Raw genomic sequence first — 14,334 nt, forward strand, 5'->3', positions numbered from 1 at the left:
TTGTTTTCTGAAATTTAAACTATACGTGGACAATTGTATCTGTTGATCATCTGCATCAATAGTTTGATTGAAGTAAAGAACAAACCATTTTAGCTAATATTAAATTAAACAAATAAACAGTTGCTGTGGGGTTGATTCCAATTCCTGGTGACCCCATGTGTTTCAGGGTAGAACTGCGCTTCATAGGGTTTTCGGTGGCTGTGATCTTTTGGAAGAAGAGCACCAGTCCTTTCTTGCAAGGCACTTCTGGGTGTATTCAAACTGCTAACCTTTTGGTTAGTAGCTGCAAATTAGTATCAATCAGTTGACTAATCAGTGTCATCAATGATTTTGTAGCAGGGTCTTTAGCCATAGAGCAAGAAATAAAGGATAGGAAGACTTGGGTTTGACTTTTTATTCCTTCTCTACCTTCCTCCCATCTTTAAACATTTATTGGGAACCTACTGCATGTACACTGAGACAGCCCGTCTCTTCAAGGTGCTGAAAATTGAGTGGGGGAGACAGAAAAGCAATCAGGCAATCATAATATCATGCAGTAGATGCTATGATGTCACAGGTACATGGTACCGTGATAACCCATACTTGTGTTACCAGTGGCAACCATATATAGTAAGTGCTTGATAAACGTTTGTTAAATAGATTTGAGAAGGAAATTTCCAGTGATGTATCTACTGGGTGAGAGTGGTAACACAAGGATGAACAGACATGCTTATAATTCTGATGGTCTAGTGGAGAAGATAAAAATGTAAATACATAATTACAGCACAATGTAATAAGTGCAGAAATAGAAGTATGAAGAAGATAGTGAGGCAGCACTGATTAAAATAGAGAAGAATTTTTTTTTTCAGGAGGAACCAAGGAAGATTTCAAAAAGAAAGTAAAGGTTCAGGATTTCGGTTAAGGAAAGCAAATTAGTTAACTACTAACGTTCATTTCTTTTAAAACGTTATCACATTAAAAAAAATTGTTCTATTAAAGATAATATCCAGGCATGTGACAATAAAGAATTCTGGGTGTTGTGTGGTCAAATTAGGAACTCTCTGAGCATGACCCATCCTGCCCATGGTCCGGAGGAAAGGAGGAGAAAGTTGACAATGACATAGCCCGTGATAGAATAGGGAGCTTGGAAAAGTGGGAAATTCAGTGAATTTTGCAGGTTGCTTAGTGTAGAAAATGCTATTGATTCTGCACCATCAAACTTTTCAGTTCCATCTTCTTTGGACCTCTAGTTTTCTTATCTGTAAAATAAGGGGATTGAGTCTAATGATCTTTAATACCCTTTCTAGTTCTATGATTCAATTTGGAGATTCATGGTTGTAATATTTTTTGGTGGGTTTTCTTTGTAAACAAGGTGGTCAAATAAACTTAACAAAGTGGAGCTGATCTCTGCATTCTGTTAAATGTTATGCACCTTCATTCTTCCCATATTTTTATCACATAAACGTTATCAGAACAACTTAAAATTAGAAAAAAATTCAAGGAGAGAGGCCTTAAATTGGGCTTTGTAGAATGAGAGATGCGTGAGAGATGAAGAACAGTGGGGATGGTCATGGGAATGGTGAGGATGAGCAGGAGCTTCATGCTAAGGGTGTTGACAAAGTTTGAAGATTGGATAAATAGAAGAGAGGTCCTGGAAAGCCTTGGAGAGTTCCCATTTAATTCTATAAGCAATAGAGGACCATGTTCAGGCAGGAAGAGAGGACAAAGTTGTACCTGCTGAATGTCATCAAAGGCTTGGCAGGGGTTGAAACGAACATGAGCAAAAAGGAAGAGAAGAGGAAATTGCTAAGGACCCAACTGGCACAGGACTGTACTGAGTGAAGAAAAAGATTGGAATGGAAGCAAGTCCTGAAAGGGAGGAGGGTTGGTTTTGCCAAATAGTCATATCATTCAATTCAAAATAGTTGGAAAGGATGCTTACAGCTGGAGGGATATGGCAGCTTAGCAAGCCTTTACCTCTCCTGAGTATTGATAATAGATTTATCTCAGCTGTCCAGTGTGGTTTGCAAAAACGTTTATTCTTGAGCTTCAGGAGAGATTTCCTATCTTTGTTGAAAACAGGTGTATATCTGAGAGTGTCTGGATAACTAAAATGAAGACTAATCAGTTCTTTTATTTTAACAGCATCCCTTGATCTCCACTCTTAAAGAACAGGCATATATCCAGAGCTATTTTTTTTTATTGTTATTATAGGCGGTGTTCCTACATGTCTGCGCTTTTTATTCTTATGAAATCTTTTTTCTAGTATTCTTTGTATCCATTTGTATTTCTTGAGTTTTAAATTCTAGGATTATTTCAGTATTATCCCATGTAAGAACATAGAAGCTTGGCTTGACAATGCTGCTGACAATTTATATGTAAGGGTGTAACTGCCTGGCATATTCTTTGCTGTTTTGCATTCCATTCCAAATATGCCTTTGTTTAGTCTTGAGGGAGTAGGCTCCTCTGATTTTGCGTATACTTGGGAAATGACTTTTACACAGCTAATGACTGGTCTGCTTTGTATGGAATGCAGATGTTTGCATTTTCACACAGCTACTCCAATCTCCTCACCATTCGTTTTGCATACTGCAAGGTGTCTAAGATCTATACCGAAGGGTGGAGGCATTTTTTTTTCATGTAATTTCTAAGAAAAATACATGAGTTATCGCAGACAAATTGTGCCTCCTTTTCAATTTTAATTCATTTATTTCTAAAATCCTACAGCCTTGTTTTGTACCACATGTAGCACATTATGGAGGATCTGGCTAATTAATTATTCCGTTGAAGATATTAAGTCCTTATTAGCAGTATGCTTTGAAGCTAGAAAATGTTTTGTAGAACTAAATTTTAAGTGTCTCTGTAATCTTGTATTGTGGTTGAACATAATAGTTTTGAACACAGCCGATAACATCATTAGAAAAAAAATTGGAAACTTACTGTCCACCCTGGAAATTTAAGATACTATGTTTGTGCATATGATACTCAGATGAATTTTAATATTATTACTTAAATAAGTGATACTTTTTGAGAAAAGTAATTGATACCCTTCCTATTCATAAAGTCCACTTTCAACTTACCTATTTTAAAGATTAATTTTTTCTTATTTAAGAGCATGGGCTTTGGGGATTACACTACTTACTATAGACATACTGTGTTCTACCTCTCCACCCCCCCCCCCCAAAAAAAAATTGTCAGCTTACCTCAAACTGGTATCTGGGCTCCTTCTCTTTCTCTGACCTACTTTCTTGGCTCTTCAGAGAATGCAGTGGCCCCACAGGTTCCTATTTAAAGCAGTGGTTTGTGCAATATATCAGGGCAGTCGTGACGGCCGCCACAGCCCCAAAGAAAATTTTAGTGGGCAAAGCCAGCTCAGGAGAATGGTGATAGCAATGGATGGCAAGCCAGCCATAGGGAAGGAAGTGATAGGGACCATTTCCTGCACTTTTAACATCCTTGTATCTGCACTTTTCCAAGTTCTTAAAAACTTTAGGGGATATGCACTGTTTTAGTTATATAATACTGCTATAACAGAAATACCACAAATGGGTGGCTTTAACAAACAAATTTATTTTCTCACAGTTTAGGAGGCTAGAAGTCTGAATTCAGGGCACTGGCTCTAGGGGAAGGCTTTCTCTCTCTGCTGGCTCTGGAGGAAGGTCCTTGTCTCTTTGAGCTTCTGCTCCCGGGCAATTGTCATGTGGCTTGGCATCTCTCTTCCTCCATCTCTGCTTACTCGTTTGCTTGTTTAATCTCTTTTATATCTCAAAAGAGACTGACTCAAGACACACCCTACACTAATTCTGTGTCATTAGCATAACAAAGATAACCCATTCCCAAATGGGATTGTAACCACAGGCATAGAGGTTAGGATTTACAGCACATATTTTTGGGGGACACAATTCAATCCATAACATGCAGTAAAGGATCATTTATTTACTTGTTTGTTTCATACTATACATTAATTTTGAACATACAGAAAAGTTGTAGACTTTTTTACATTTTATACTTGAGAAAACTGAATTATAGGATGAATAAGTGATTTATTTAGACTCTACCAACAAAGTGCTCAATAAATATTCATCTACTAGTGAGAGCAAGAGAGGACAGTAACTGGACCTCCTGACTGTTAATGCTGTGTCATTTTTTACTCCCTCTGGCATTTCCCAAAGCTAAAAATTCACTCTTTTTGGTATGATGATTTACAGTAAATTGTAAGTTATAGTTTAGTAGCTATTAATTGAGAAATAGTCTTTGGTGTTTTGCTATTTCTTATTATTAAATAAACGTGGTGCACAGTGACAGGGCATCTGAAAAGACAATAAATTAATGGTATTGATTACTGTTTATTGACCCATGTCATTTTTGTCTTCACAGAAATTGGACCAGTTACAATCACCACTGATCCTAAGAAATTTCAGTATGAACTCAGAGAGCTGTATGTTCAGGTGAGTGCTTGCTTTCAATTTTACTTCTTTTAGGGGGATGGAAAATTGTGAATCTTTGACTGATTTTCCTTACTTTTAAAGCCGAAAGAAGTAATTGTTGGGTTATTAAGGGCCCCAGTAAATACCATCTATTTTTTTCCTACCTGAATTCTGAACTAATTGAGCAGTAGGTATGGGAGTGGGACATATGGGATTCAAAATATTATTATCTGTATTACTAATGCAGTGTGTAGAGAATGTGGCTTGCTAACAGTTCCTTGAATTAGATGTCCTTTCTCACATAACGCCGGACACTGCTGGATGACCATAAAACATGCTTTCTGTAGGCAGGAAAATCGCAAAGGAGGGACCCAGAAGGGATTACCCAGCTCCTTCTCCCAAATTCGCCAGTCAGATGAGTCAATCTTCTTCTACTGAGAAAGAGTGAGTGATAGGGTAAAGAGAGAGACCACCAGAACAGGGGTCAGTAAACTACCACCCATGGGCCAAATTCTGCTCACTGCCTGTTTTTGTAAATGAAGTTTTATTGGAACACAGCCACATCCATTCATTCATGCATTGCTTATAGCTGCTTTTATGGATCCCTGGTGGCACAGTGGTTAAGAGCTCAGCTGTTAACCAAAAGGTCGGTAGTTTGAATCCACCAGCTGCTTCTTGGAAACCCTGTGGGGCAGTTCTACTCTGTCCTATAGGGTCACCATGAATTGGAATCAACTCGATGGAATGGGTTTGGTTTTTTGTTTGTATAGATGCTTTTATGCTACAACAATAGAGTTGAAGAGTTGTGACAGAGATCGTCTGGTTTACAAAGACTAAAATATCTGACATTTTACAGAAAAAAGTTTGCTGACCCCTGCTCTATTGAGTTTCTTCACTTAGAAACACAAGGAACAGTTAACAATTCTTCCCCCACAACAGTAATGTGTAACTAAGATAATTTTGATATTCTGTGCTATAAGTCGACTATAGGATATTGTTGAGTGTAAGCATGACTAATTTTGTTATTAAAAAAAGAAAACAAAAACCAAGCCCATTGGTGTCAAGTTGATTCCAACTCATGGCGACCGCATTATAGAGTAGAACTACTCCATAGGGTTTTCTTAGCTGTAATCTTTATGGAAGCAGTTCTCCAGATCTTTCTTCCATAGTGCCACTCGATGAGTTTGAACTACCTTTAGGTTGGAAGCCTATTGCAAACCACTTGCACCACCCAGCCTCCGTTAATTTTGTTATTAGAGAAGATGAATAACATTGGTTTTAATATTATTCTGAAAACAAGAGTTAGAAGTAGAGTAGGTATGCACCTTTTCTCTGATGTTGCTTTCAGATCATTATTCTCCAATCTATTTACAAAAACATGCTTTTCTGAGGTTCTTTCACTACTGTCCTTCAAGGTCTCTGTTGTTATTATTTATAGACCTTTTGGGCAATTTCTGTAATTCATCTAAGATATTGACACTTGGCTTATTGGCTACCTTTCCACCTCCAGGGTGGCCATCGTTCTCAGCAACTTCAACATTTATGGGGATGACCTACCCAGCATCCCCTCAGTTCCTGGACCTTCTCTTCTTCAATGACCGTTCATCCACTCCACCTCAGGCTTCTATTCACACAGACAGTCCCTGGACCTTGCCTTCACCCCAACTATTCCATGTCTCAAACCACTAATTCGAGCATGTTAGTTTCCAACAACAACCATCTGTCCACCCAGCATGTTGGTTCAGTTTTTCACTACAACTGTGCCTTCACTCTCATCAAGTGCTTCAGTCCGTTGGCGTCTATATTTTCTCCCAAGCCATCAGGTCCCTCCTTTCTTTTCTTTCCTCCAGTGTGGTTTAGAGTTGTATCATTTTAAAAAAAACCCTATCTTTTACTCACTTGATTATTGCGTTTCTGTTCAAATCGCTTGACAAAACCTCATGCTTAGATGACCCCACCTACTTGCATTATTTATGCCTATCCATGAGTGACCAACTGCTACGGAAGTCATATAAAATGGCAAGCTGATTCCACTGTAAATTCATAACCTCTGTTTCAACTGGACTGTTAGTATTCTCATGATCCTATTATGTTTCTTTGGTCAATTAAATCTCCCATTCCTCTCAATGACAATTGCAAATTTCCTGGTGCTTTCTCAACTCTGCATATAGAATTATCTCAAAACATGTCTCTGAGCATTTTCCCCTAGTCCCCATCCTCTCATACCCTCCCCTCACGTCTCATCAGATTCTTCCCAAGGTTCTGAATGACCTGAGATCTGCCTACCTTTCAGCCCCATCTAGTGCCACTCCCTCGCTTGCTCCAGTGCTCTGTCTTAGACATAGATCCTCCTCATATCTGTATCTTCACCTTTCCCTCCATGGGGTTTTTGCACATGCTGTTCTCCTTGCATAAGATGTCCAATCTTGCTTCATCCTGCCCCTCATGTCTACACTCCCCTTACCTAGTTTAAACTTCTATTCATACTCAAGAGTTTCATCTTGAATGCCACGTCCTTGAAGAATCCTGCCCTATCCTTCAGGCTTGGTCGTATCTTGATATGACCATATTTTGCTTTGTCCATCACAAAGCAGTTGCGGTTTCACATTGAAGGACTGCATCTGATTTCGCTCATCCTTGAATCCCCTAGTAAAATACCTGCCATTTAAAATATGCTCACTTTTGTGATGAATAAATGAATGAATATGACAGTATGTACAAATTAATAGTCTGATTCAGGGTTTGAAGTATAATTGATTGGTTTCACTGTTGGGTGAATGACGATTCAGAACTGCACATAATGCGGGCATGATTGGGGCGTACAGTGAAAAACCCAAAGTTTGACATTCCAAATATGTATTCAGTGGTGATTGTTTTCTTGTTCATGCCTCTATTTTTAAATTATATACTAAATTGGACTGTATTTCATAGCTGTCTAAATAGATTTATACAGTCATCTCTTGACTATTTTTCTCCTTTATTAAATTTTCTTCTTTCTCAATAACAATCTTCTATTTCCCTTCTCTTAGACCACACCATTCTTTTTCAGTCATTAGTTACTTTCTTACATTTATCTTCCCCAAAATAGCAAATTCTTTGTCACTTTTGTTGCCCAGATTATCTGAAAAAATCTTTACGTAGAAAATCCTATACCGTATATGGTTCATGGGATTGAGAATTTAATTACCCTGTTTGTTTAAATGCTTAAGTTCCCCTATTCTACTGTAAGCTCCTGAGAATAAGAGCCTTGTCTAGCTCATTTAGCCTCCTCACTGCTTGTGATGCAGACCAGTGTACTTTAAATAGCTGTTGAATAAATAAATGTCATACATGGGTGGCTTTTTAAAAAAATGGAATTTAGCAGTAACATTATATCAGATATAATTTAAACATTACTTGACAAGTACAAAAAATACTTTACAAACCTAATAATCAGTTTTCATTGTATTATAAAGATTCAGAAGTGCCCAGTAATGGATATTTCTAGTCAATAGAATGTTAGAAAGGGATTTACTGTATTCATTTTCTTTTTTCCTCTGTAAGAATACAGCAAGACTATTTTCTTGAAAATCTGACGAGATTGGAACTATCTGCATTCTCAGTGAGACCTGGCATCAACACTTCCTGATTTCCTGCCTCTCCCTTTCTTCTGTTCTGAAGGATATTCAGGGAGTGCTCTTATCCTCCCTGCTCCATTCATCTCCAGGGTGAAGGATCATGATTTCTGACTCATACACCATTAATACCTTCCCCAGCTCCCTCCCCCATAATCGTCTGGAATTGAACCTGATACAGAGAGACTCTATAAGGTCATATAAACTCTGTTCAAGACAACAGTCAATCTTTCTTTCTCTCTTGGAGTGAAAGCAGTGTCCTTTTTTCTGGAGGTTTCCCCTGGACAGACTGAATCTTATGGGATTTATTGTTTCATTGTTTTGGGATCTAAGATGATGCTTAATTAGAACAAGCAGCCAGGGAAGAAAGAAAACATTTTCTTTTTTCCTTCATTCAGCATTGGGCATTGCTACAGGCATTGGGGATACCGTGGAAGTGTTTTAACTTTCAAAGTTTCTAGTGAATTATTCTCTTTTAAATCAATGGAAAAAAATATTAATGATCAAATAGGAAAAGGCTACATCATTGCTTTCACACTTAACCTAAAGAATGTATTTTGTTTTCTTTTTGATGTATGCCTAGAGAATACTTAATGATTTCATAACTCAATTTGAGATACTTAACTTCATAAATTTAATAAAATTTTAGTCTGAGACACGAAATTTTGTTTTGCGTATAATTCCCAGAATATTCGTTGGTTCCTTTTCCATAATTGTTAATAACCAAAAAAACCAAACCTGTCACCATCAAGTCAATTCCAACTCAAGGTGATCTCATGTGTTACAGAGTAGAACTGCTCCATAAGATTTTTTGGCTGTAATCTTTATGGCTCCTCACGTCTGTCAGTTTGTCCTACCATGGTGGCTTATGTGTTGCTGTGATGATGGAAGCTATACCACTGGTATTTCAAAAACCAGCAGGGTCACCCAAGGTGGACAGATTTCAGTGGAGCTTCCAGGCTAAGACGGACTAAGAAGGACTTGACGGTATACTTCTGAAAATGTTGGCCAGTGAAAACCTTATGAATAGCAGCAGAACATTGTCTGGTATAGTGCTCCACGATGAACCCCTCAGGTTGGAAGATACGAAGAATACGACTGGGGAAGAACTGCCTCCTCAAAGCAGAGTTGACCTTACAGACGTGGATAGAGTAAAGCTTTCCAGATTTTCATTTTCTGAGGTGGCATGACTCAAAATGAGAAGACATAGCTGCAAACATCCATTAACAATCAGAACATGAAATGTATGAAGTTTAAGTCTAAGAAAATTGGAAAACCAAAAAAAAAAACCACTGCCACTGAGTTGCCTCTGACTCATAGCAACCCCATAGGGTTTCTAAGGCTATGAATGTCTGCAAAAGCAGACTGCCACATCTTTCTCCCGTGGAGGGGCTGCTGATTTCAAACTGTGACCTTTTGGTTAGCAGTTCATCACTTTAACCACTGAAATGGACCGCATAAACGTCAATATCCTGGCATTAGTGAACTGAAATGGACTGGTATTGGCCATTTTGAATCAGTCATATGGTCTACTATGCCAGAAGTGACAAATTGAAGAAGAATGACATCATACTTACCAACAAAAAGAACATTTCAAGATCTATCCTGAACTACAACACTTCAGTGATAGGATAATATTCATATGCCTACAAGGAGGACCATTTAATACGACTATTATTCAAATTTACCCACCAACCACTAATGTCAAAGATGAGGAAATTGAAGATTTTTAACAAGTTCTGCAGTTTGAACTTGATCAAACATGCAATCAAGATGCATTGATAAAATTACTAGGGATTGGAATGTGAAAGTTGGAAACGAAGAAGGATCTGCAGCTGGAAAATATGGCCTTGGAATTTTGCAGTACCAACAACTTATTCATTGCAAACACCTTTTTTCCACAACATAAATGCAGGCTATACAGGTGGACCTCATTGGATGTAAAACACAGGAATCAAATGGACTACATCTGTGGAAAGAGACAATGGAGAAGCTCAATATCATCAAACAGAACAAGGCCAGGGGCCAACTGCGGGACAGACCATCACTTGCTTATAGGCAAGTGCAAGATGAAGCTGAAGAAAATTAGAGCAAGTCCACGAGAGCCAAAGTATTACCTTGAGTATATGTCATCTGAATTTAGAGACCATCTCATGAATAGATTTGAAGCATTGAACTTTGATGACTGAAGACTAGACGAGTTGTGTAATTTCATCAAGGACATCATACATGAAGAAAGCAAAAGGTCTTTAAAAAGACAGAAAGAAAGAAAAGACCAAAATGGATGTCAGAAGAGACTCAGAAACATGATCTTGGCTGTAGAGTAGCTAAAGTAAATGGAAGAAATGATGAAGTAGAAGAGCTGAACAGAAGATTTCAAAGGGCGGCTTGAGAAGACAAAGAAAAGTATTATAATGAAGTGTGCAAAAACCTGGAGTTAGAAAACCAAAAGGGAAGAACATGCTCAGCATTTCTCAAGCTGAAAGAAATGAAGAGAAAATTCAAGTCTCGAGTTGCAATATTGAAAAATTCTATCGGGAAAATATTGAATGACTCAGGAAGCATCAAAAGAAGACAGAAGGAATGTACAAAGTCACTGTACCAAAAGGAATTGGTTGACGTGCAGTCATTTCAGGAGATGGTATATGATCAAGAACTGAAGATACTGAAGGAAGAAGCCCAAACTGCAATGAAAGCATTGGTGAAACCAAGACTCCAGGAATTGACGGAATACCAGTTGAGATATTTCAACAAATGGATGTAGCGCTGGAGGTGTTCACTCATCTTGTCAAGAAATTTGGAAGACAACTACCTGCAAACTGAATGGAAGAGATCCATATTTGTGCCCATTACAAAGAAAGGTGATCCAAGAGAATGCGGAAATTATTGAACAACATCATTAATATCACACACAAGTAAAATTTTGCTGAAGATCATTGGAAGCAGCAGTACACTGACAGGGAACTGCTAGAAGTTCAAGCTGGATTCAGAAGAGGACATGGAAGAGGGATATCACTGCTGATGTCAGATAGATTTTGACTGAAAGCAGAGAATACCAGGAAGATGTTTACCTGTGTTTTATTGACTATGTAAAGGCATTCAACTGTGTGGACCATAACAAATTATGGATAACATTGCGAAAAATGGGAATTCCAGAACACTTAATTGTGCTCGTGAGGAACCTGTTCATAGACCAAGAGGCTGTCGTTCAGACAGGACAAGGGAATATGTGTGGTTTAAAATCAGGAAAGGTGTGACAGCAGGGTTGTATCCTTTCACCATACTTATTCAATCTGTATGATGAGCAAATAATCAGAGAAACTGGACTATCTGAAGAAGAACGCAGCGTCAGGATTGGAGGAAGACTCATTAACAACCTTCGATATACAGACGACATAACCTTGCTTGCTCAAAGTGAAGAAGACTTGAAGCACTTACTGATGAAGATCAAAGGCTACAGCCTTCAGTATGGATTGCACCTCAGCATAAAGAAAGCAAAAATCCTCACAACTAGACCAATAAGCAACATCATAATAAATGATGAAAATATTGAGGTTGTTAAAGATTTCCCTTAGATCCACAATCAACGCCCATGGAAGCAGCAGTCAGGAAGTCAAATGAAACATTGCATTGGGCAAATCTGCTGCAGAAGGCCTCTTTAAAATGTTAAAAGCAGAGATGTCACTTTGAGGACTAAGGTGTGCCTGACGCAAGCCATGGTATTTTCAATCACCTCTTATGCAAGTGAAAGTTGGACAGTGAATATGGAAGACCGAAGAAGAATTGATGCCTTTGAATTATGGTATTGACAAAGATTATTGAATATACCATGGATTGCCAGAAGAATAAACAAATCAGTTTTGGAAGAAGTACAGCCAGAATCCTCCTTAGAACCAAGGATGGTTAGACTTCATCCCCTGTAATTTGGACATGTTATCAGGAGGGACCGCTCCCTGGAGAAGGACATCATGCTTCCTAAAGTGTCAGCAAAGAAGAGGAAGACCCTCAATGAGAGGGATTGACACAGTGGCTGCAACAATGGGCTCAAGCATAACAATGGTTGTGATAATGGCACAGGACTGGGCAGTGTTTCCTTTTGTTGTATATAGGGTTGCTATGAGTTGGAGCTGACTCGATGGCACCTAATAGCAACAATCTCTGGAAGCTGAATGCCAGGCTTTTCTTCCATGGAGCTGCTAGGTGGGTTTGAACCACCAACCTTTAGGTTAGCAGCAGATCGCAAACCATTTGTTCCGCCCATGCTCTCATTTTTAATACCTCTTCCAAAATCATGGTATAAAATGTAACATAGATTCTGATACCCTTAAAACTAACTTGGATTTAAATAAAAAACTTTTAAAATCTTCTTTGTACATTTATAATAGTTCAGAAAATAAGAAAACTAAATTCAATTTGAGGTAAATTAAATAATCACCCATTAACATTACACTAAGTTCAGCTATTTTTCTTACAGAAATATGAAATTTATCTTGAAGTAAAGCAATTTAAAATTTGCCAAGTATAACTTATCAAAAAAAAGAAAATTTCTAGATTAAATAATTAAATTTATAACATTAATTTCATTTTCCTTTATCCTCTTTCATCTGAAATATAGAGAAGTAACTTGAAAAACAAATGAGCTTTCCCCTGGGGAAAAGAAGGAAAGACGAATGACAACAAATGGTATTCAAATCACACAGAGCTTTGGGAATTAATATCCTTGTAAACATGCAGTGCGAAGTCTTGCCTCGGGGTCACATTCCTTTAAAGAAACTATAAAGCTTGTTGATTTTCAGAAACTAGTATTGGCAGTGATATGTCTTGAAGCCTTTTATCCAACTGTTGTAAAGAACAAAAAGCATATTAGTCAAATATTTGAAATGTTTAAAAAAAAGAAGATATTTCTACAATAATGCAATTGCAGTTCTAATTTTTATTTAGGTAGTTGTTCCCAGAAGCTGAAAAGCTTCACACATAATTTAATTTTCCTTTGTGAAGTCTTTTAATAAAATCAACTTTTAAAAAAACAAACAGGAATAGGACTGAAAATACGTGGAACATTGTCATCACATAGCAACAAGATAGGTTTATGAGGAAGAATAAACAGATTTAAGCCATAGCAGGCTGAAATTAGGGGGAAATTTTTATGCTGTAGCATAAGAACAGTTGGTATTAGAATTAACGGCCAAGGGAGAATATGAAATACCATGCCCAGATAGGCAAAAACTGTTAAAGAGAGGAGGAAAAGATGATGCAACTGATTTTAAAGAATAATTCAGTATGCCAATTTGGTATTTTCTAATATTTCGAATCATGATACTGTGTAAAAATGTGTTTTTTATTTCTAGATTTATAGATTCTTTCATATAGATTAAAAAAAAATCAGCCTGATCTATGAAAATCTAACTGAAAAATTAAGAAGTTAAAAAAAGAAAAAAAATCTTGACTAAATAGAGAGAAGGCAAGGGAATAGAAATCAGGATAGAGATAAAGTAGAGATATGAAAGATGTGATTTTCACATTCATTTTTGGTATTGCACATGATTCAACTTAGAAAAAGCAGTTTTTATTTCCATTTAAGTTGTCTTAATATGCATTTGACTTATAAATTATGTATAACTCGTTGCTGTCAAGTCAATTCTGACTCATAGTGACTCTATAGGACAGGGTAGAATTGCCCCATAGGGTTTCCTAGGCCCTAACGGTGCAGTGGTTAAGTGCTTGGCTGCTAACCGAAAGGTTGGTGGTTCGAACCCACCAGCATCTCCATGGGAGAAAAAATGTGGCAGACTGCTTCTGTAAAGATACAACCTTGGAAAACTTACGGGGCAGTTCTACTCTATCCTATAGGGTCACTATGAGTCGGAATTGACTCCACGGCAGTGGATTTGGTTGGTTTTTTAAATCTTTACGGAAGCAGACTGCCACATCTTTCTCTTGTGGACTGGCTAATGGGTTCGAACTGCCTACCTTTCATTTAGCAGCCAAGTGCTTAACCACTGTACCACCAGAGCTCCTCTAATTCATCTATCTATAGAGAGATACCTATAAATCTTTTTATCTACATATCTTTTTTCAAGACTAATGACATGCATTGAATTTATGAACAAAGTGTGATAATACATGTAAAAGCTTCAAGAACAGTAGAACATTGCATTGTCTGACCCAAAATAAGGACTCAAAAAACATTAGCTAGGGTCTCCGGCAAGATGGCGGTCTAGGCAGAAGCACCACGCCGTCCCTCCACAACAAAGATCCGAAAAACTAAGCCAAACAGAGAATCAACAATCCTGAAACCCTAGAACATCAAATGA

At 37.7% G+C, this 14,334-nt stretch overlaps 1 protein-coding gene across 1 annotated transcript in view; it reads left to right on the forward strand.

Moving 5' to 3' along the window:
- HMCN1 (hemicentin 1) overlaps positions 1–14,334 on the forward strand; it is a 545,341-nt gene that overhangs the window by 124,170 nt on the left and 406,837 nt on the right. The window contains exon 2 of the mRNA XM_004372917.2: positions 4,357–4,427. Within this exon, the coding sequence (XP_004372974.1) occupies positions 4,357–4,427 (71 nt within the window). The remainder of the gene's footprint in view (positions 1–4,356; positions 4,428–14,334) is intronic.

This window comes from Trichechus manatus, unplaced genomic scaffold, assembly GCF_000243295.1.
Source record: "Trichechus manatus latirostris isolate Lorelei unplaced genomic scaffold, TriManLat1.0 scaffold00021, whole genome shotgun sequence".
Lineage (NCBI taxonomy): Eukaryota > Metazoa > Chordata > Mammalia > Sirenia > Trichechidae > Trichechus > Trichechus manatus.